Source organism: Jaculus jaculus, chromosome 2 (assembly GCF_020740685.1).
Source record: "Jaculus jaculus isolate mJacJac1 chromosome 2, mJacJac1.mat.Y.cur, whole genome shotgun sequence".
NCBI classification, from domain to species: Eukaryota; Metazoa; Chordata; class Mammalia; order Rodentia; family Dipodidae; genus Jaculus; species Jaculus jaculus.
This window is the reverse complement of record NC_059103.1, coordinates 67564661-67588643: the sequence shown is the minus strand read 5'-3', so window position 1 is coordinate 67588643 and position 23983 is coordinate 67564661. Positions and strand designations below refer to the sequence as shown.

The following is a 23983-nucleotide window of genomic DNA, read 5'->3' as shown; positions in this document are numbered from 1 at the left end:
TTTCTCTTCCTTCTCTTCTTGGGCACTGACCTATAACTCCCAGTACCAGCATGTGGCTATCATCTGTAATGATCTCTTGATCAAAGATACCTACAAGGTTTCCCAAAAGAAGACAGATTTCTGTCAAAGTACTTGATGACCCACCAAAGGTTAGTGGTAAGACCCTACTGCTGAAGACACCATATGCTGTTGGTACAGAACATGGAGTGACATAGCTGGAAGCTGGAAGAGAGTCAGTCCCCAGACAGTTAGGTCATTTAGTGCCAGAAGGTGCTACATGAGTGACTGGGGGGAAATGACCAATATCTGTCCAGGCAACTCGTGGTCTAAACTACTCAGCAGCAAACAACCTGATGTGATGCTCACATAAGTGCAATAGTGGCGCTCAGCCATGGTGGGAAACCAACTGCACTTGATTTGGCTAACTGATCTTCTCAGTGAAACAGATCCCAAAGCAGAAGCTGGGAATCAAGTCAGAACCATATTCAAAATGAGCCCACTCTCTATTACCAAGCTCCCACGAATTGTGGGCTACAAGAAGACCTACACCTATTAAATTATCTCTACAAAACAAAGGTTATCCCATTTATCTGGCACTAACTTCTCTCTCCATTGGAGAATTTGTGTCTCCTTTTCAGATGGATGCAGATTCTAAGGAGAAAACCAGCCCATCACACCTCAAAAGGCCCCAGCTGAAACTAGGAATAATTGGGGGAAATGAGTAAGAGTGCTGGTTTCTTGGTGAACCTGGTACCAGTATAAGGGTGAAGGTGATAGACACAGAGAACACTCCACTCCTACAAAACCAGATATCCAGAGACACAGAGGCTCCCAAGACCTCATCACTGAAGCAGACCTAAAATGAACCCAACATGGCTCAGGGAAATTTGCGGAAGAGGGGGCGGAAAGAATATCAGAGCCACACATTGGGTCATGGTACACAGAAACATTGCCTCCTTCCCATAACTGATGGCTAACCCCACAATGCATGACCCATATCCCCCAACAAGGAGGGTCCCTGTGGAGGGGGAAGGATAGGGAGGAGGCTAACAATCAACTTGACTGTATACACTGAGTACAAAACTAATAAAATTTTTTAAAAACTGAATTGAAGAACTGTTATCTTTTTGATCCCCCAAATGTCCCATAGTCATTTTTGGATATAACACTTTCTGAGCTGAAAATAAATTTGGTTCTTACAGCTCAATGCTGTTGCTTGTTAGGCTCCTGCTACAGCTTCTACTGATGCTCATGTGGAACAAGTAAAGGGAGCAAGGAGAGGCCCTATTCCTGGGAAGAGCCTACAGATGAAAGTGCTGGACCTTGTTTTCAGAGTTGACAAATATTTCTTCTTGGAATAAAGACTTGGACAAAAATAATAGTAATAAACAAATAGTAACCTAAAAAATAGACCTTCTTTTTTTACTTTATTTTATTAGTTTTGTATTCAGCACATACAGGCAGTTTGGTACCATTATTAGGCTTATCCATGACCTACCCTCTCCCCATTAGCCCCTCCTTGTTGAGGTATATGGGTCGTGCATTGTGGAGTTAGCCAACAGTTATTGGTATGATAAATGTCTCTGCATATCATGACCCAACAAAAAATAGACCTTCTTTCCATCATGTTAGTCAAAGACAAGCATATTAAGTATTTTGTAGAGTTATAGGAAAGTACTCTTGGTAGATTAAAATGAAGAAAAGACAATGCAAAATGATGACTTTTAAATGAGAATGGTATAAAGATATACAAAGGAATGTATATGCATGTGTTTGTAATTGTGTAGTTGATCACTTATATAAGGGTAATAATAAACTGATTCTCTTTTTATGTCTTCGGAGACAATATACAGCATTTGTTGAGACTTGAACTAGTTCTGTGTATTGGTCAACTTTTAAAAATATTATTTATTTATTTGCAAGCAAAGAGAAGAGAGACAGAGAATGGGCATGCCATGGCCTCCAGTGGCTGCAAAGGAACTCTAGATGTGTGTGCCACTTTGTGCATCTGGCTTTTCATGGGTACTGGAGAATCAAACGTGGTCATTAGGTTTTTCAGGCAAGTGCCTTAGCCATCTCTCCAGCCCTGGTTTTTATAGATATTTTCCTTATGCTTGAAAAGACAGGAATTTTTACTAGATATAGGATTCCATATATGACTTAGATAAGTCTTATTAATTGCTTACAAATTATTTTTATCTTTACTAATATTTAATCTGATATATAATATTAAGAGTATATATTGGAATCTTTCACTATGGCTGCATATTTCTTCTTTTTCTTTAATTCTGTTTGTTTTCTCCTCTGTTTGAGACTATATTATTGAGTATATTAAAATATAGGACTATGACTTTTAATTAATTTTTCTTTTCATCATTAGTATATCTATATTTCTACTAATTTTTTGGTTCAAACAATGTTTGAAGTAAGTATAACTGCTTCAATTTTCTCTTAGTATTTGCTTGATATAATTTTTATGCAAGTTTGTATGTTAGATAGGTTTATTACAATAAAACAACATTCAATTTTCTCACTGGTGAGTTTGGGCCATTTAATTTTATGTTATTTACAAATAGATTTGAAACTTTTGGTATTATTTTGTGCTCTTGACTTATTCTATTCTTCTATGCCTCTTTTCCTTAAGTAGAAGTTCAAGTTACTATTTTGATATCTTTTCTTTTTCTAAGGTGGATTCATAAAACTATATTTCCTCCTAACTGCTTAGTTGGCATCATATAAGTGGTGATATGCTTCTTTGTTCATTCTGTTCCAAATCACCAGTGAAGGACATGTGTGCAGAATAGCTAAGGAATTCTTACAATGCATCACTAAGAGGCCAACCCAGTGGGCAGTTAGGGAAAAGATTTGAATAGGAGGTATAAGCATGGCCAATAGAGGCATGAAAGATTCATTGGAAAACTTCCAATTAAAGCTGTGCATATGCCATTTCATGCTCAAAACAACACGAGCTGGCAAGGATGTGGGAAAATTGGAACTCTTATACACACATATCCTCCTAGAATGTGAAATGGTACAGCCATTTTGGACAGTGATTTGGCAATCATTTTTTATAAATGTATGCATATGTATGTATACATTTATAATTATATCTATATATATATGAATAATTTTTTTTGGCTTTTCAAGGTAGGGTCTCACTCTATCTAGCTCAAAATGACCTGGAATTCACTCTGTATTCTCAGGGTGGACTTGAACTTGTGGCAGTCCTCTTCCTCTGCCTCCCGAGTACCTTGATTAAAGGCTTGCACCACCATGCCCAACTTAAATGTATATATTTTATTTTTAAGGTAGAATATGAACTTCATATTTTGGATACAGGCAAAGCTTTGATATATATATATATATATATATATATATATCATATATATATATATATGATATATATATATGATATATATATGATATATATATCCACATTATATTATATATATATATATATATACACACACATACACACACACAATTAGCAAATGAGGGTAACTGGCATATTTATCACCTAAGTTATTTATCATTTCTTTATGATGGGAACATGTCAAAACCTTTCCATTTGTTATTTTGACATATATAATCACTTATTGTTGATCTTAGTTATCCTACTATGCTATTGAACATTAGAAATTCAATTTGACAGTATCTTAAAGCCAAATGTAAATTACTATAAAATGCAACATATCTATTCCTTATTACATATACAGAACTACAAAAATGTCTACACAGAGACTTGAATGTAAATGTTCTTAGCAACATTATTAACAGTGACCAAAACAGAAACTATCCAAATGTTTATCAACTGGTAGCAAATGAACAGTTGACATATTAGTCTGACAGAATATTATTAAGCAATGAAAAGGAAAAACTTCAAGCAGATGTGATTTTCCACAAGTAAAAGTAGTTATTGGTTGTAAATGAACATGAAGGATATTTTAGTATGAGGGATTATATATGGTGATTTTTGTCAGGTGTTGAATAAGCTGACCTAGTGAGCCAGATAACAAAATAATAAGGTTATTGAATATACCACCAAAGCTCAGCTACCAAGAGCAAAAGAACCACTCAGAATGTGTAGGGGTCAGTAGTAATATTGGAGCTCTCCTCTTTTGGTTAGTTGAAGTATGATGCCTATGGAGATGGAGTTAAGAGTGCCAGCTCTGACTGAAAGCTGGATAAAGCTATGCTGTGTGCAGCTCTATGGGTGAGAGAGAAGTCATCAGTGGAGAGAAACAACAGTGGACACTGTAAGCCTTAACCTTGGCCAGCCAGGCCAAATGAGCCAAAGTTGGCAATAGTGGCATGTCTGTTATGGGGGAAACCAACAGCTCTATATTTGGACTGGAGGCCTGCTCCACCAGAGGGAATACATGTCTGGTACTGAAACCCTATGATGGAGGAGGTCATGAGCCCTAGGGGTGTGACACTTGCTGGTGTCTGGATAAATGCATATATTATTCTCACCAAGCTGCTTGGTAAGTATTTCTCTTAATGTTCATACCCATATATTAATGCTACTCTCTTTTTGGTTAGAGAAGCTTCTCTTTTCAGATGGCATGACCTCTGGGATAACTCAAAATAGTACTGAGAAGTGATAAAGGAGTGTGCTCAGCACTGAAACATCTTTGTCACACCTTCCAAGGTTCAGGGTCCACTGTGAAAATTGTGGCAGAAAATACTGTAAGAACCGAATGCATGGTGGGACCCCTTACAATGTGCTCTTCCAGACACAAAATGGCCTGGATATCCATAACCTCACAGTGTCTCGTGCTACCTGCACAAGACCCTCATAGTAGGAGGAAAAGATGGTGACATCAAAATAAAAGAGGGACTGATTGAGAGGGGGAGGGGATATGACGGAGAGTGGGGTTGTGAAGGGGAAAGTGGGAGAATTATCATGGTTTATTGTTTATAATTATGGAAGTGGTCAATAAAAATTTTAAGAATAAACTTAAATATAAAAATGAAAATACACACACACACACCCCCAGAGTGCCAACTCTGTGGTTAGCCACATTCGTCATCTTTGTGCAGCGCCTGGTTTGAGTGGGATAGAGCTGCTATTTTCTTTTTGTATTCTGTAGGACACTTCTTGGACCAGGCTTGCACTGTAGAAATTCTGATAGGAACCTGATCCCTGAGTATTCTCTCAACTGTAGCTCCCCTCCACATCACAGTAATGGTTGTACCACTGGAAATTTACTAAACACCAATTAATTGTATATATCCAGTTATACACTTCAAATTCTAAGTTATACAAATTATGCCTCCAAAAAGCTATTAAAAAGACATCCCATTGAGCTAATATAGTTGAGTTCTCTTTTGGAAATTCTGTTCCACATTCTGTGCCCAGATGGTCAGTGTTACTCTCAAGAGATTAATGGACATAGCAAAAGTAAAATGTGTTTCAAAGCAACTTATGATAGACACAGCAGACCTGAGAACTCAGGGTCACTGCCCATCCAGAAAGGAAAGGTCTTAATTCACTGCTACACATGTTTTCTGGCTGCCTCCTGAGGAGAGAGACTGGAGTGAGCTTTGCCCTGGGTGCTGCTCCTTGTCACTGATTAACCAGCTCTGTTGGAAGGCAGTTCTGCCAACACTCCTCTGCCTAGAGCGAGAGAGATACCTGGCCAAGAGTTGGTAAGCAGAAAAAATGTCTACTCGCTATCACCAAGCCGCCAGTGATAGCTACCTAGAACTCTTAAAGGAGGCTACTAAGCGAGACCTGAATCTTTCTGATGAAGACGGCATGACACCCACTCTCCTGGCAGCCTATCACGGGAACCTGCAAGCCCTGGAAATAATATGCAGCAGAGGGTAAGTGCAGTCTGGGGGAGGGTGTCAGAGAAACAAGAGGAAAGAAAGTCTGCCCAGATCTTTCACCCTCTTTCTTGTAAGTGGCTTGTTAGAGAAAGAGAGAGTGCTGTGCAAGGCATCGTTCACTCCAACAACCTGCATCACCCGAGCGGCTCATTTTAGCGACAGGCATTCCACTTTAAAACATGGTTATGGTGGTAGATGGGCAGAGGGAGGGAGGGATTAAACAGCGAAATGAATTCAGTTCAATACAATACATAATTCATTGTATTATGTGTCAGCTTCTCCTCCTCTTCTTCGTCTTTTCCTTCTTCCTTTTTGTTGTTTTAGCCACAGGGGACACTGATCGATAAGAAAGACATGGTTCCTGTTGTGGTCAGATTTGAGAGGGGCCGGATAAGCCAGGCACCTAGGATATATGTTACCAAAGGGACAGCCAGGGGCACTCAATGCCGGTATCTATTCCAACACCAGGCTGAGAAACAGGCTTCCCTGAGGAGAGGGAGAAATGAAAGATCATCAAGCAAGAAGGGAAGGACAAGAGACTGTACTTCAGGAGCTGAAGAAGTTGAGTGTGGCTGAGCATGGCTTGGGAGGGTCAGGACCAGTATAGGAGACAAGATCACACAATGAGAAACTCTGAAAATTCTGGGGAGTTGCACTTCAGCCTAAGGGCCAGGAAAACTGCATCTTGTGCTCATGCAAGAGGCCATCAGGTAGATTCATGCTATAAACAGTGCTCTGGTGGTTGTACAGTGAGTGAGTGGCCATAGAGAATGTTCCAGGGGTTTTTTAGTACTTTAGGTGAATTGGACTAAGTGAGTGATGGTGAGTGGGTGGGCGTGGATAGATTTGTGTGGAAGTTTGTATGTGGAATGCATGATAATTGACACAGGCACATAATGAAAGAGGAGGGCCAACACCCATGTTCTGTATTAAACTTCTTGCAGATGCAGACACTCTACACTGAATGGGCAGGCATGTTAGGCAGAACCCACGGTTGGGATAGTTCCTGAGTTGATGACTAAATGTGGAAGTGGGCAGACTTGATTTGCCCCATCTCTTTGGTCTAATTTAAAACTTGCATTTCCCAGACCTCTACACCCCACCATCCACCGTTTTCCACAGTCTCATTGCATTGTTTCACCTCTTGTACTGCTCACCCTATGCTTACTAAAATTTACATTTACTTATTCCTATGTTTGCACATATTAGCATGTGTGTGTGTGAACCTATATGTTAGATATCTAGGGCAGAAGACAAACTCAGATGTCATTCTCAGGAATGCCATCCACTTGAGACAGTCTCTCAGTGTGGAGCTCACTGATTGGGTTAGACTGGCTAGCCAGTGAGTCTTATCTGCCTTCCCTGTGCTGGGACTGGGGTTTTTACATCTGTTCTGGGGATCAAAATCAGGCCCTAATGCTTACAAGGTAAGCTCTATCCACTGAGCAATCTCCCCAGACCTGGTTAAAACAAGTAGGTCGCTGGTAGTTATGCCTTTGAAGAGTGTTTTTTGCCCCTGCCTTCTTGCTCTTGTTCTCTGTCTTCTCCCTGGCCACCATGAAGTGGGCAGCTTTGCTCTGCCATGCCCTCTCCATCATAATGTCTGCCTTGCCACAGGCCGAGGGATCCTTGGCTGAAGTTTCTGAAAACTTGAACCAAAATAAATCTTTCCTCCTTTAACTTCTTTTCACATTCATTTTGTCACAATGATAAGAAGTGACAAACATAGTTCTAAAATTTAGTTTTTAAGGATATCTTAGTATTCCAATTGAAAGTTCATTTTTTAAACCAATCTCTCTCTGGAACATACATTTATGTTCCTAGTTTGAACAGTGTTGTAATGATTATTCTTGCACATAGATCTTTGCTTATATTTTCTTGAGACTAAATGCTTCAAAGTAAACATTTCGGATCAAATAACACATGTCTTAGTCCATTTGTGCTATGATAATAGAGTACTTCAGGCTAGGCAGTTTGTAGAGTAAGAATTTCTCACAGTTCCTGCAGGAAGGCAGCCCAAGGTCAACGCGGTGAAATCCCAGGGTCTGGTGCGTGCCACCAAGCTATGTCCCTAGCCCTTGGATTTCTGAGTTAGAGTGTCACCAGACAACTCAGGCCAGTCTTGAATTTGTGATGTCCTGCTACTATCTCCCTAGGTGATCCTTTCCCTTTTTGTGACAAAAGCAACTTAAACAAGAGAAGCTTTATTTGGGTTCACAGTTGGAGAAAACAGCCAATCATCATGGTGAAGGCCATGACAGGAACACAAAGCTGCTGGTCGCATTGTGTCTGCAGGAGAGCAGAGGAAGATGCTGCCTACTTTGTACTCAGTTTTGCCCATGGGTTGGTGCTGTCCATATTTGGTGGTGGAAGGGGGAGTCTTCCCAACTCATTTAACCCAATCTAGACATTCTCTCACAGGCATGCAAGAGACTTATCTCTTAGGTGATTCTAGATCCTGTCATGTTGACAGTCAATATTAATAATCAAAAACCATTATGCATAGCTTGTTCTTATTTTAGATTTCTTTATTTGTGAGGAGAAAGAAGAGAGAGAGGAGAGAGAGAGGGATAGAGAACAAGAGTGACAGAACCTCTAGCCACTGCAGACCAACTCCAGATGCATGTGCCACTTTGTGCATCTGGTTTTATATAGGTACTGGGGAATCAAACCTAGGCTGTCATGCTTCGCAAGCAAATGCCTTAACTGTTGAACCATTTCTCCAGTGATATATAGTTTAATTTGATTTCTAATCTGCAGTTAAGATCAAATACACATTCTCCATGTTTCTGCCTATTTGCCTCATCCAACAGTCTATTATATAGAGTCTATAATTTTCTCCACCAGTTGAAGAGAATAACATAATTTCAATGTAATATCAAAACCTAGTCCATTTATTTATCACTAAATACTTTGACATAAAACTTAAATTTTTTTTTTATTTTATGTATTTGCAAGGAGAGAGACCGGGTGGGAGAAGGGTGCACCAGGGCCTTTACTACTGCAAATTGACTCCAGATGCATGCACCACTTCATGAATCTGACTTTATGCAGGTACTAGGGAATCAAACTCAGGTCATTAGGCTTTGCAGGCAAGTTCCTTAACCACTGAGCAATCTCTCCAGCCCTAAAGCTTATTCTTAACCTGCATTTTCTAGTCCTTCCTTCATAACTGTTGTTTTATCATTAATTGTATTATGAGCCAGGCTCTGTTTCTTCACCCAAAAACATTTAAGGTCTTCTGTGTTAAGTTGGCCTGACAGAGGCTAAATGCAGTCTGTGAGAGCTTGCAGAGGTCATAGCCCATTTTGACCACAGCAGCAGTTTAGAGCCATTGTGAGATCAAATATCCAACCAGATTTAAGAGTGTTAAAAAGGAAAGAAAGTAAAATCTTGAATCAGTAGCTGAAGCCATTCTGTTGTCCTTACTTAAGTGATTATTTCTCATTACTGAGTGAGACAACAGATTCTGTGGAGGTTAATATCAACATTTTGGCTTTAGAAAGCTATTTTCCTTGCTTCCTCCCTGTGATCGTTGGAATCATATGACCCCCCATAAGCTCGGGTATTTTGAATGTTTGGTCCCCTGCTGGTAGCAATTTTGGAGGTGGAGCTTTGCTGGAGGAGTTGTGTTCCTGGGGATGGACTCTGCGGTATTATAGCCAACCTTCCTCTTGGAAGAGCCCCTCTCACTGTCTTGCTGCTGTCTTCTAACTGCTGTAGCAAGAAGTGATGTCGAGCCTCTGTTCATGCAATACTTTTCCCTGCCATCTTGAAGTTTCCCCTTGAGGCTTTAACTCAAACCCTTTCCTCCCATCAGCTTCATTGGACAAGTGTTTTGTCCTAGCAATGCTAAGGTAACTATAGCATATTCAACTTTCCTTTCTTCCCTTTTCCTCCTTCCTTCCTCCCTCCCGCCTTCCTTCCCTTCCCTTCCCTTCCTTCCCTTCCCTTCCCTTCCTTCCCTTCCCTTCCCTTCCCTTCCCTTCCCTTCCCTTCCCTTCCCTTCCCTTCCTTCCTTCTTTTCTTCCTTCCTTATTTATTTTCAACTTAAAGATGGAAAACTATCATATGTGTCATATATCTCTGTGAAGGATAATGGTCTCAATTATAAAAAACAATTCATGGGCTGGGAAGGTTGCTCAGTGGTTAAAGGTTCTTGTTCTGCAAGCTGCCAACCACAGTGCAATCTCCAGCACCCATGCAAGGCCAGATCCCAAATAGGAGGCAGATCCAGGAGAATCCCGAGTCTCACAGCCAGATTTATTGCCCCGCCCCCAACAGCACAAGAAAGATTCTGCATCAAAAAATGTGGAAGGATGGGCTGGGGAGATGGCTTAGCTGTTAAGACACTTTCCCACAAAGCCAAAGGACCCAGGTTGGATTCCCCAGGGCTCACAGAAAGCCAGAAGCACAAGGTGGTACATGCATCTGGAGTTCATTTGCAGTGGCTGGAGACCCTGGCGTGCCCATTCTTTCTCTATCTTTCAGCCTCTTTTTTCTCTCTTCCTCACTCTCAAATAAATAAACAAAGATAAACTTTTAAAATGAGGTGGAGGGAAAGCAGAAGGGAAGGTTGGAATGAATGGGAAAGGAATTCAAACTGCTACTAGGTGAGGGCTAGAAAAAAAAAGGTGGAAGTAAATAATCAACAATCTGAGGTTGTCCTCTGACATCTACACAAGAACTATGGCATGTGCAAATGCACATATAAATAAATTATTTTGCCTCTAAAGTGCTTATGAAAATTTTGGTTAAGTTTTAAACATAAAGATGAGTTATTTTTCTCTCTGACTCTTAAAGGACTTCATATTTATATAGCATTTCACATCATATTAGAAAGGTATCTATAATAAGTAAAAAATTGTACCCATTTTCATAGTCCTTAACATTTTGTTGTGGTATAAAGATGCTCCTCAACTTACAATGGGCCTGCATTCCAGTAAACTTGATCTTCAGAAGCTGAAAATGAATTTAATATATCTAATAGACCAAATGTCACAGATGAGCAACAGAATACACTGTAGAGAATCAGTTGTTTTCCCTATTGATCACATGGCTGCCTGGGAGCTGTTGCTCATGATTCCTGTTCAGTGTCACTAGGGGTATGTGATCAAATGCCAGTAGTCTAGGGAGGGGATGGGGAGCTGGCTCCATGGGTAAAGTACTTGCTGTGCAAGGATGAGGACCAGAGTTCAGATCTTTAGCACCTATGTAAAATGCTGGCCATGGTGGTGTGGTGCACCTATAGTCCTAGCACTGGAGGGGACACAGGGAATCCCCAGAACTTACTGGCTAGCTGCACTTACTGAATCCATGCACTCTAGGTTCAGTGAGAGAGATCTTGTTTGACAAAATAAGGAGGACAATTAAGAAAATATGAAATATTGACTACTGTCCTCACATGCATACCCATATGTGTGAGCTAACACATACACATAGTCACTCACTCACTCTAGTGTAGGAAAGAATCAAAATTTGGGAATTATTGTGCAGTTTCTATTGATGGTATATCAGGTTTTCTTGTAATATCACAAAGTAAAAGCATCTTAAGTTCAACCACTCAACCATTTAAGTTATAGTATACACACACACACACACACACACACACACACAATATGTATATATCTTTTTTTTTTTTTTTTTAGTTTTTTCAGGTAGGGTTTCACTCTAGCCCAGGCTCACCTGGAACTCATTATGTAGTCTCAGGATGGCCTCAAACTCATGGCGAGTATCCTACCTCTGCTTCCTGAGTGCTGGAATTAAAGTTGTGTACCACCATGCCTCGGGCCTTCCAGATCTTTTAATTTTGAACATATGCTAACATACATATGTTTTATTCTCCCTATATTCATACAAATTTTACAGAAACATTGTGATAAGTCACAAACAATCATATCACTATCATTTGCATTTCACAGTTGACAACCATACTACTAGTTTTTTTTAAATTTCTTTTGCTTATTTTTATTTACTTATTTGAGAGTGATAAACAGAGAGAGAAAGTGGCAGAGAGAGAGACAGAATGGCCACACCAGGGCGTCCAGCCACTGCAAATGAATTCCATATGCATGCACCCCCTTGTGTATCTGGCCAATATGGGTCCTGGGGAATCGAGCCTCAAATGGGGGTCCTTAGGCTTCACAGGCAAGTACTTAACCACTAAGCCATCTCTCCAGCACATTTAAAAAATTTTTTTTAAATCTTTTGCATGCTACTAGTTTTCATGACTGCATGGTGTTCTGTTTTATGGTTTCATCATGATCTATTTATTGCATTTAACTTAACAAATAAAATTGCACAGAGCTAGTAATGGGGTTTCATGTTTATAACCCCAGCACTCTGAAAGCTGAGTCAGGAGGATCATGAGTTCAAGCCCAGCTTGGGCTTTATAGTAAGATACCCTCAAAAATTACATGTAGTAAGATATTTTGAAATTTGTATATATTATGCAATGATTAAACCAAGCTAATTATATGCATTGTGTTATATAATTATCATTTTTGTGGTGAGAGCACTTAAAAGCTATTTGCTTTTCAAGTATAAAGTGCATTGTTAAAACAGACACCTGGCTATATAGGGAATTACTTGAACTTAATCCTACTCACTGAAAGTTTGTATACCTAGACCTGTATCTCTCTCACACTTCCTCCCCATCCCTAAACAGTATTGTATTCTCTGACACTTCTATGAGTTCCATGCTTTTTTGGATTCTACAGGTAAGTGAGATCATGAAGTGTTTGTTCTATAATGCCAGATTAGTTCATTTCAAAACCCGCTGCTAATCCTCACACTCTTGCTTATCCTCATACACATGTTCCTCACACTTCTGCTAGTCCTCACACTCCTACTAAACCTGAGTATTAATATTTTTAAATCATCTCCTCTCTGATTGGCAAAGAATGATGGCCAGTGTGTCATTTTAATGGGCATTTCTTTGGTTATTTATGAATCCAAATGATTCATTGTTATGTAGAAAACACTTCTGGGAGAATTATGGTTTCTGAGATCAACTTCACAAAAAAATCAATATCAGGTGTACTAAGAATGGAACAGATCTTAGAGTAATATAATTTAGGCATGCCTGTTTAGCAATAAGACCAAGCTGAATTTAAAAATCATTGTATGATATTAATGCTTACTAAAAATGAAGGTAAAATAAGAATCATTTCCAGATAGTTTCTCTTAAGGAGAAAGATTTGGAAAAAGTCAAACTGAATTTAATCCCAGGAATCCATAGAGTAATGGTGTTGTACTCAAGCTATCAAGCGAGAGGTAGGTGCAGTTTATGAAGGCCTGAGCAGGGATATGCAATGGGGGTTAGAGAAGCTTCTCTTTTCAGATGGCAATGACCTTAGGTTGACTCAGAAGGCATCATGGTGCCAAGAAGAAGTGACAGAGGAGTGCTTAGCACTGAAATATCTCTATCACATCTTTCAAGACTCAGGGTCCATTGTGGAAGAGGTGGCAGAAAGAATGTAAGAGCCAAAGGAAGAATAGGACTCCTTACAATGTGCTTCTCTAGACATAACATGGCCTTGATATCCATGAGCTCACAGTGCCTGACACTACCTACACAAGACCATCATAATAGGAGGAAAAGATTATGACATCCAAATGAAAGAGAGACTGATTGAGAAGGGGAAGGTGTATGACAGAGAGTGGAGTTTCAAAGGAGAAAGTGGGGGAAGGGAGGGAATTACCATATGTGATGGTTTGAATAGAATAGATGGCCCCCCATATATTCAGTTGTTTGTTTGTAGTTTGCATCTGCAGACACCTGGCTGGAGGCAGTATCACTGGGTGGATCTTAAGGTGTGGTGGTGGGTTTCAGATTGCAATCTAAAGATATGCAAAGTGTACCTAGGTGGAGTTCCTGAAGTGTGCTGTGTGGCTTTTGGCTTGTGGCTTGTACTTCTGTCTCTCTGCTTGGACCTGTGAAGGCAGGCCAGCTTCTTCTGTCATTTATGGAACTTCCCCTGGATCTGTAAGCTTCAATAAATATCCCTTCTTCCATAATTGTGTCTGTTCTTGAAGTTCATCTCAGTGAACCTGAATCTGTCTGATACACCATAGGCTATTTTCTACAATTATAGAAGTTGTCAATAAAAAAATAAATAAAAAAATGTGAGCAGGTGTCACATCATGCCTGTGAGCCTGGAATTCAGAATGCTGAGGCAGGAGCATCCTAAGTTTGAGGTCAGCCTTGGTATCAAGGAAGACTCTGGCAGAAAGAGGGAGCAAAAGGACTAATTTTAGAAAGACCTTTGAACCTTAATGCAAATAGTTTTAGCATTTTATGTCAATTAGAAAGTTATCCTCAAATAGGTTTGTTCTTTGTAGGTGAAAATAGCTTAAACACATTAGGAAAGCACATGAATCATCTTAAAATTTCATTTATAAATTTGGAACCCAGCATATGCACTTTTCTCTCAAGAAGAGCTACCTTTGTGCCTATGTCAGGCTTTCCTTATGCTCTTCCTCCCACCTTGCAAATATCACTTGAGAACCACTGAGACAGGGAAATTCCACCACATTAAATCCTTAAGCATAGCCATTTAACCCAGACTCCTTAATGTCTGAATGGCATTTCCCCCTGCAACTCACTCTTCCCAGCATTTTGTTTTAGCTTATGCAGTTCAAGGAAAATGTCTGACAAATTTAATCAGTGTGTTTTTGTTTATGTCTACAGTAACATCTTGAATGTTTTCCAACCCACCCTCTTTGATGTTTAGAGCACTTACAAAGTCTTTTGAGTCTGGTGTTTGGTTAAAATAAATAAAACATGAAACCATTTGTTTGGGATGAGGCACTGTGCTTCCCAAAGATGCACAACTGTGCCAAGGTCTCAGGGGTCTCCTTTCGTCTGAAACTACTAGATCGGGACAACTGGCTGGGGTCCATTGAAGGAGGCTGCTGGTCAAGATGGTGCTGTGTAATATTTGCTTTCCTTAGATTCAATTTCATTTTCTTTCCTTCCCCCTCCCACTTCTTCCTGCCATTCTGTGCGCTCTGGCCATGCTGAGGTGCACTCTGGGTTCCAGAATATGCCGCCTACTGTTACCTGTCTGTGCCTCTGCTCGCGCTGCCCTGTGTGCAGGGAGAGCTGCCAGCCCATGAGCTGGTCTAGCCTGCAAGTTGTTTTATTTGGACTTCACTGTGTTTTTCTTTTAAATGTGAGCCAACACTTAAAAAATTCCATCACATTCTAGAGCTCCGGTATCATTCGAAAAGTGGGGACCATGGTAATATTGTTTTTGCCCGTGTGGAAGATAGCATCAGCCACAACTGAGCTATGGCTGCACTTTCTAGAAGGATCATATGCTAAACTTTGCTTTATTCAAAGAACAAACCTAGACTCCTTACCCCATCTGTATATCTTCTTTAGGCTTGGGCTAGCTTAGAGATATTTACTTATTCATACTTTCTCTCTCTTAGTGCAGCCAAGAATGACCTTCGGCTTCTGATCCTCCAGCTTCCACTTCCAAAGTCCTGGGGGATTACAGGCACACACCTCTACACCCAGTTTTAGGCAGTTCTGAGATCAAACCCAGAGCCTCATGCATACTAGACAAATACTCTGTCAACTGAAGTACATCCCCAGCCCTGATTTTTTTTTTAATTTTTATTAACATTTTTCATGATTATAAAATATATCCCATGGTAATTCCCTCCCTCCCCACCCCCACACTTTCCCGTTTGAAATTCCATTCTCCATCATATTACCTCCCCATTACAATCATTGTAATTACATATATACAATATCAACCTATTAAGTATCCTCCTCCCTTCCTTTCTCCACCCTTTATGTCTCCTTTTCAACTTACTGGCCTCTGCTACTAAGTATTTTCATTCTCACACAGAAGCCCAGTCATCTGTAGCTAGGATCCACATATGAGAGAGAACATGTGGCGCTTGGCTTTCTGGGCCTGGGTTACCTGACTTAGTATAATACTTTCCAGGTCCATCCATTTTTCTGCAAATTTCATAACTTCATTTTTCTTTACCGCTGAGTAGAACTCCATTGTATAAATGTACCACATCTTCATTATCCACTCATCTGTTGAGGGACATCTAGGCTGGTTCCATTTCCCAGCTATTATAAATTGAGCAGCAATAAACATGGTTGAGCATGTACTTCTAAGGAAATGAGATGAGTCCTTTGGATATATGCCTAGGAGTGCTATAGCTGGGTCATATGGTAAATCAATCTCTAGCTGTTTTAGGAACCTCCACACTGTTTTCCACAATCCCAGCCCTGATTTTGAGATTTCTGTTAGACAAAATAGATAATAATAAGGAGAGAAAACACAGGTTGCACCCTCTTTGTCAAATTATGTAATGATGGAAGTAGAGCATAAATAATTAGCAAATTAAATAGTACCCGAAGTACTCATAAGTCATAAGAATTCAGTAGACGTGGTGGCTCATACGTGTATTCCTAGCACTTGGGAAGCTGAGGCAGGGGAATTGGTACATGTATGAGGCCAGCCTGAGCTATATAGTTGGTCCCAAGGTAGCCTGGTGAGTGAGACACAGGCTCAATGAAACCAAAACAATAAACACACACACACACACACACACACACACACACACACACACACACACACACGAGCTCTTGTGCTGCTAGAAATTTACAAAATAGACACAAGAAAAAATTCAAATATATGAGTTTAGAGACAATGGAAATGATATATTTAGTAAATATATGCTATGTACCAAACACTTTTCTTTTTTTATTTTTTTAGTTTATTTATTTATTTATTTGAGAATGACAGAGAGAAAGAGGCAGAAAGAGAGAATGGGTACACCAGGGCGTCCAGACACTGTAGACAAACTCCAGATGTGTATGCCCCCTTGTGCATCTGGCTAATGTGGGTCCTGGGGAATTGAGCCTTGAACCGGGGTCCTTAGGCTTCACAGGCAAGCACTTAATGACTAAGCTATCTCTCCAGCCCTACAAAACACTTTTCTATGCCGTGTGTGTGTGTGTGTGTGTGTGTGTGTGTGTGTGTAACTTTTTATTGGACACAACATCTCTAGGAGCATATAGTATTGTAATTCTCAATGGACAGATGAAAAAAGTGAATCCTTGAAAAGTGACATTAAAGGACCTGTGGCTGGTGAGATGGATAGACTAAGGTGTATTCATGGAAGGTGATATTGTGTTGCACATGGTGTGATTTAGAGCCAAGCTGATGCAAGGTGCGCTGTCTGATGGCATGGGGCTGTAGCTCAGTGGTAGAGCACTTGACCAGCAAGACCGAGGCATTGGACTCAGTGTCTAGCAGTACAAGAACAAAACTAAACTAAGTGTGCTGTCTATTACCCTTGGGCAAAGCAGTTGAGCTCTCCAAGAATCCTACTTTATTTCTGGGATAATGATAACTTCATTACTGAAAAGCATGAGGCAGCCAGGGATTCCCAGGTCTGAGTCACCAAATTATAGGACAATGATTGTGGCACATTAACTATGAGTCACCTGAAGGTCTAGTCAGATTACATTGTCAAATTCCACATTTTTACCAAAATCACAGGTAACATTGCTGCTACTTACCTGGGAACCAAACTTTGAGTAGCTTCTCAAAGTAGAAGAGTTATAATATATTATTATGTTGGTTGCAAGGGTAATTTTCTGCCTTCTACTCACAAGCAATATTAAGAGGACTTTTTGATTCACCCTCTCCCCTTTCCATGGGGCCTGTACCTATAACTCAAGGCCTCACAGGAAAGGGAAGCTCTCATCTTTCTTGTTGCTGAGGCCTCAGAGTTTCTTTAGCTTCTTATTTTTCCATATGTGACTCATGGGAGAGAGCAGGGCTCTGGATTCAGCTCTCACAAGTTTGTCAGAGGTTATTGCTAACGTTTTAGGAAGTTTGAGAATCAAATACAGAAATTATTGAAATCATATAAGCTTACAATTTAATCAGTTACATTAAAAGTAGAATTCATCACTTCATTATTATTCATTAAAATTCATCTGTTAAGTTAACATTTACATTCGTCACTTCACAGTTACTTTATTGCTTTCTGTGCTCTTGCATTGTCCATGACATCTGCATGGTAGAAACAATTCATAACAGTACGCTACTGCCTATGTATTCCAATTTCTACACCTAGTGGGTTACCTATTAATTTGGGAATCTTCATGCTGGGTATATTTGCACCATAGAAATTGATACAAGCCATAAATCAGGACTTTGATATTTCTTTCTTCCTGAATGAGCTCAGTGTTAAACATTTACCAGGATGCCATTTCATAACCCTATTCCAAGATTCAGGGAAAATTCCTGTTAATCTGAATTAGACACAGTGCTGTTTCCTTCCCTTAGTCATGCCATTCAATTCTGGCCAATGCAATATGAAAGTTACTCCACTGGGAAGTTTCTTGAAAGTGTTTCTGCTTCTAAAAGGGAAGCATGGGATAGAGATGAGCTCTCTCTGTTTCTGGCCATCTGGTATCTGGTTGTGGCATAGCTAGACATATTTATCTTGTGTCACTGTCAAGGCAGGATAAACATGCAACTTGTTCATTATATTTGTTTTTGTTTTTCTTTACAGACCTCATGTTCAGAGAAAAAAAATTAAAAAGTGTCTTTCATATTTTCTCTTCTAGCGGGGATCCTGACAAGTGTGACATCTGGGGAAATACTCCTCTACATTATGCAGCCTCCAATGGCCATGCCCACTGCGTCACATTCCTGGTCAATTTTGGTGCCAACATCTTTGCCCTGGATAATGACTTACAGTCGCCACTGGATGCTGCTGCCAGCAGGGAGCAGAAGGAATGTGTGGCTCTCCTGGATAAGGCAGCCACAACCCAGAACACCATGAACCCTAAGAAAGTTACCCGGCTAAAGGAGCAGGCTCAGAAGAATGCCAGGAGGCAGATCAAAGAATGTGAAAGGCTTCAGGAGAAGCACCAACATAAGATGGCCCACAATCACAGCAAGGAGGACTCCGGAACTCTGTTCTCTTCCAAGGGCACCTTCTCCAAGTCATCCCTTTCAAATGCTTCTGCTTCCGGTACATTTGGGTCCCTGTCTAAGGGTATTAAAGACACATTCAAGTTAAAGCTGAGAAAGAACAAAGAGGCAGAAGAAAAGGTGGAGAAGGAAGGCAGAAGTGGGCAGAGGAACGTGATGCAAGTGTTCAGAGAGGAGGAGGAAGACTCACTTTCAGAGGACCTCACAGAGAAGCCCCACTTCTCAGCAGAGGCCAGTGGTGCACGACACGAGTCCATTCTCAACCGTCCAGGTCTAGGAAGTATTGTTTTTAGAAGGAACAGGGCTTTGAGCCCTGAAGACATCTCATACAGCAAGAGGGAGCTGGAATTTAAAATGTCCAGTGAATTGTTCCACAGAGAAGGAGAAACAAAGGCTGGCGAAGTGGCAGAAGCTGATCAAGAGGAAGAGGAAAATGGTGGTGGGGGTGGCCTGCCTTGGGATGAGGACGAAGTGGAGTGGGAGGAAGATGTAGTTGATGCAACTCCTCTCGAAGTGTTCTTGAAGTCTCAGCACCTGGAGGAATTCCTTCCCACCTTCATGAGAGAGCAGATAGACCTCGAGGCTCTGCTGCTTTGCTCCGATGAGGACCTGCAGAACATACAAATGCAGCTGGGGCCCAGGAAGAAAGTTCTTCATGCCATAGACAGAAGGAAGCAGGTGCTGCAGCACCCTGGGCAGCTGGTGGACACCAGCCTCTGATGGAGGGTGCTGGTCAACAGGGCGAGCCTGCAGCACGGGGGAGATGCCGTGGCCCACAGGAAGCAGTCTAGGCCACACAGCCCCTGCCCTCCATCCAGTACTGAGCGACTGTGGGTGCTGGAGGTTTGGAGATACCCAACCCCCAAGAAGCCCAGACTCAATTCTGGGAAATACTGTATGTCTACCTGCCAGTATAAAAAAATTCAAGGATACCTTGGAGCAAACAAATGGCATTGCTCTTCGGTTATCTTTTTGATAGTTTTGAATAAAAAATGATCGAATGGATGACTTTTAGGAGTATTTGAAATGATAAATTCTAATCACACTATAGGCCCGTGGCTTACATTCTGATCTGTGTAACCTGGAGCCTCTAACTCCAGTTCTGTCCTTACTCTGTGACTTTGGAATGAAGCTCCTCACTGGTATGAGGCTTAACTGCATCTAACTCATTAACAGATGTTTACAAACGGTGGGGATGGGTTTTAGAGTACCCCTGCCTGAAAACAGGGAAGGAATAGAGGGTAGGGAGACTGAAGACAGGTCGTACAAGGTATCTGCTATATACTGTGCTCCTTTTAAAATCCATAGGTTGGAACCCTAACCACTGAAGTGACTGTTTTTGGAGACAGAGACTTTTAAGAGGTGATTAAGGTTAAATGATGTCATAAGGATGAAGGTCTTGGTTCCACATGATGGATGTCCTCATAAGAAGAGGAAGATACAACAAGGATGTGCTCACATACCGAGAAAAGAGAACACAGCAAGATGGCTACCTTCCGCCAGCCAAGGAGAGAGGCCTCAGGAACAAACCGAATCACCTTGGGTTTTCAGCCTCTCAAGCTGTAGAAAAAATAAATTTCTGCTGTTTAAGCCACTCTGTCTACAGTGCTTGTTTTGGCAGTCTAAGCCCAAAAAAAAAAAAAAAATACCTGAGGTCTTTTATTATTGTGCTAAAGGGTTGATGCCCCGAACTTTAAAAAGGAGAAAAGAACATCTAATTGTTTTCAGGGAAGGTTCATTGCAAAAGTAGAATTTGCAAAGTCATGCTTATCATGCTTATTTGTTATTGCTTATCACCTTTGCTGCATGTCTGGGTCAATGTTGCAGTCAGGTTCACATTGCTGGTAGAAATCACCCAACCAAAAGCAGCTTGTGGGAAAAAGAGGTTTATTTTGGCTTACGGGCTTGAGGGAAAGCTCCATGATGGTAGGGGAAATGATGGCATGAGCAGAGGGTGGACATCACCCCCTCTCCAACATCAGGTGGACGATTGCAACAGGATAGTGTGCCAAATACTGGCATGGGGAAAGGGCTATACCACTTACAAGCCCACCCCCAACAATACACTGCCCTCTGAAGGCGTTCATTCCCAAATCTCCATCAGCTGGGAACCTAGCATTCAGAACACCTAAGTTTATAGGGGACACCTGAATCAAACCACCACAGCATGCTACAATTTGGATCTCAATTATGGTACCCAAGGTCCATTGCTAAAGGCTTGGTCATCATCGGCCCATGGAGCTACTGGGAGGTGGTAGAATCTTAAAGAGGCTGTGATTAGTGGAAGGAAGTTACACCATTAGGGTCATGCTCTTGAAGGGGTTATTAGGACTCCAGACTCCTCTTCCCTCCATACAACTCTGCCACTTAGATTTTCAGCAGGCTTAATGTGAACAGGTACTATATGCTTCTGACATAATGTACCACCTCCCCAAGGGCACTAAAACAATGAGGCCAAGTGAGCGTGGATCAAAACTTCTGAAGCAGGGTGAAGAGATGGCTTAGCAGTTAAGGTGCTTGCCTACAAAGCCAAAGGATCCAGGTTCGATTCCCCAGGACCCATTTAAGCCAGATGCAGAAGGGGTTTGGTTGCAGTGGCTAGAGGCCCTGCCATGCCCATTCTCTCTTTGTCTCCTCTCTCTCTCTTGCAAATAAATAAATAATTAATTAAATGAACAAATAAAAATCTTCTGAAGCCATGAGCCAAAATAAACTTACTTTCCTTCCCTTCTTCCTTCTCTCTCTCCATTCTTTCCTTCCTTCCTCCTAGTTGATCTCAGGTATTTCATTACAGTAACAGAACGCTGACTAACATACTCCTACTGCCTGCCTTCCTGGGGGAGATATGAACAAACATTTAATCACCTCAAATAGAGCATCAGAGACAGCTTACATGTAAGAAGAACTGGATGGGGTGGAGGTGTCAGAAGGTACAAGATAGGACCCAAAGTCATAATTTAGGTGCTCTTGGGGACCATAGCAGCAGGGTGGCTGCTTGGGTTGGCCAATGGAGTTACCAAAGGAAAAAAAAAAACAAAAAACAGGGAAGCCAGGCATAGTGGCACATGCCTTTAATCCCAGAACTCCAGAGGTAGAGGTAGGAAGATCACAGTGAGTTCAAGGCCACCCCGAGACTATGTAGTGAATTCCAGTTCAGCCTGGAATAAAAGTGAGGCCAGACCTCAAAAAAAAAAAAAAAAAAAAAAAAAAAGACCAAGGTAGAAGGGAAAGAAATGGGGACATTTATTATACCTGTTTCTTATTTGCAGGACAGGAGTTGTCCTTGTCTAAACCCATAGCTCATGTCTGGCAGCCTTCTGTCCCAGCTTTAGTTCTTGCTGGGTTCACTAACTGGTTGTGTGTGTGTGTGTGTGTGTGTGTGTGTGTGTGTGTGTGTGCATTTTCATATGTGTGCATGAATGTGGAGGGCAGAGGTCAACATCAGGTGTCATTCTCAATTGCTCTCCACACTATTTTTTGAGCAGGATCTCTTAACTGAACCAAGAACTCAGATTCAGCTAGACTAGCCAGCAAGTCGCAGTGATCCTCCTCTCCTGTCTCTGCCTCCCCACGACTGTTATTACCAGCATGTGTCAAGCCCAGAATTTCACAGAGATTCTGGAGATGCGAGTCCTCATGTTTGAGCTGCAAGTACTTGACCAACTATGCCATCTTGGAAGGTCCTGTTCAAGATCAGCTATGGTAGCAGCAGCCTACTGCTGCTTGTCCTAGGGTGCGTCTTTCTAAATGGCCTCTTCATTAACCTGCCTTCTGTCACATCTTGTGAGCCCCGCTTGCCTGCTGAGACATCTTTACCATGTTCCTGCAACCTGAGAACTTTTTGATGTTTGTTGGGCTCTGAAAGGCCCAGGCGTGAGGCCTAGTGGAACTTCCTGAGTCTAGCTAAAGTTTGGCGACCTGTCTCTGGCCAGTTAGGACTCAGCAAGACGCCTAATGGCTTCCGGCCTGCCACCTCCGCGTGGCAACTGTAATTACCATTTCAATAGTTACAGTTTACTATTGGCCCTTACCTCTGCCCCATTCTAAAATCCCCGCCTTCGCCCCCAACATGATATAGGCAACTGCTCAGAGTAATAAAGTGAGTTGTTTCTCTGAGTTCCTGCATCAAAAAGATTCCCGACTCAGTGTGGTTTTTCTCCGGTGGCCAGGAGAGGCTTCTGAGTTGTCCGACGCTCATCATCCCCTCAACCCCTAGGGAGGAACCAGCAGGCCTGGTCCTTCCCTCGGCACTACCTACCTGCCCGGGAAGGAGCCCGGCAGATGTTGTTATCTTTTCCTCTACCTGTCTTCCCTTCTGCACTGTGTCTCCTCTGGAGAGTGAGGACCTAGGGCAGAGTCATGGTAGCGGCTCTTGTGGAGAATGGAAGAAGGCATATATGAATGACTGCATCGTCACAGTCTTCTCCACACATCCTGTAGGGTTAAGAGTCCCCCAGAGCCTGCACAGTTCTTTGCGATGTGCACAGCGAGATCACGTGATCTTGTAGTAGAGCACAAAGGCCCCTTCCAGACATTCTGGCAAACAGGATAACATTTTGGTTAAGATGCCTAAGGTATGAAGAGACCCTACCCAGAGGTATGGGTGGAACAATGAAATCAAAAATGTATCTTGTTTTGCTGCTAACTTATTTGATAGTGCAGCATGAGAGAGATGGGGACTAGATCCCGGCTGGCTCTTTGGCAGGACTGGGGTGACGCAGCTCAGCTGCTGACTCAAGAGAGCCAGGGCAGACATGTCTGCAACTCAGTTTCACCATCTGTCTGCTGAGGTTGAATGAGGTGATTCGAATGGCTCTGTCAGCCTGGGCTCTGAGGTAAACATGCATGTCTGAATCTATAAACCATTCTTCCCTCCCTCTAAAGCTGTCAGTTCATGTGGCCGCATGGGTGGATTCCACTTCATTTCAATGACCATGCGTGAATAACCAGAGCATCAGGCTGCCCTGGACAATGAGTTTCTTTAGGCAGGCAACTACCCAAACCTGGCCGAGGTGAGGTGCAGGAGTGTGTACGAGACTTACATGGCGAGTTGGTCTCAGTTCCATGAATTCTAACTGTTGAAGGTAAAAAACAGAATGGGGGGGTAGAGAGTAAAAGACTGGTTCCTGGAGACACTAGAAACCTCTGGATTTAAATGTAGC

General features: G+C 41.6%; 1 protein-coding gene across 1 annotated transcript; it reads left to right on the top strand.

Annotated features, from left to right (window-relative positions):
- The first annotated feature begins 5605 nt into the window (after positions 1-5605).
- Positions 5606-20415, top strand: Anks4b (ankyrin repeat and sterile alpha motif domain containing 4B). Its single transcript, XM_004665449.2, has 2 exons — positions 5606-5829; positions 18452-20415. The coding sequence occupies exons 1-2, from the start codon at positions 5666-5668 to the stop codon at positions 19539-19541; spliced, it is 1254 nt and encodes a 417-aa protein (XP_004665506.2). The 5' UTR covers positions 5606-5665; the 3' UTR covers positions 19542-20415.
- Positions 20416-23983: the final 3568 nt, after the last annotated feature.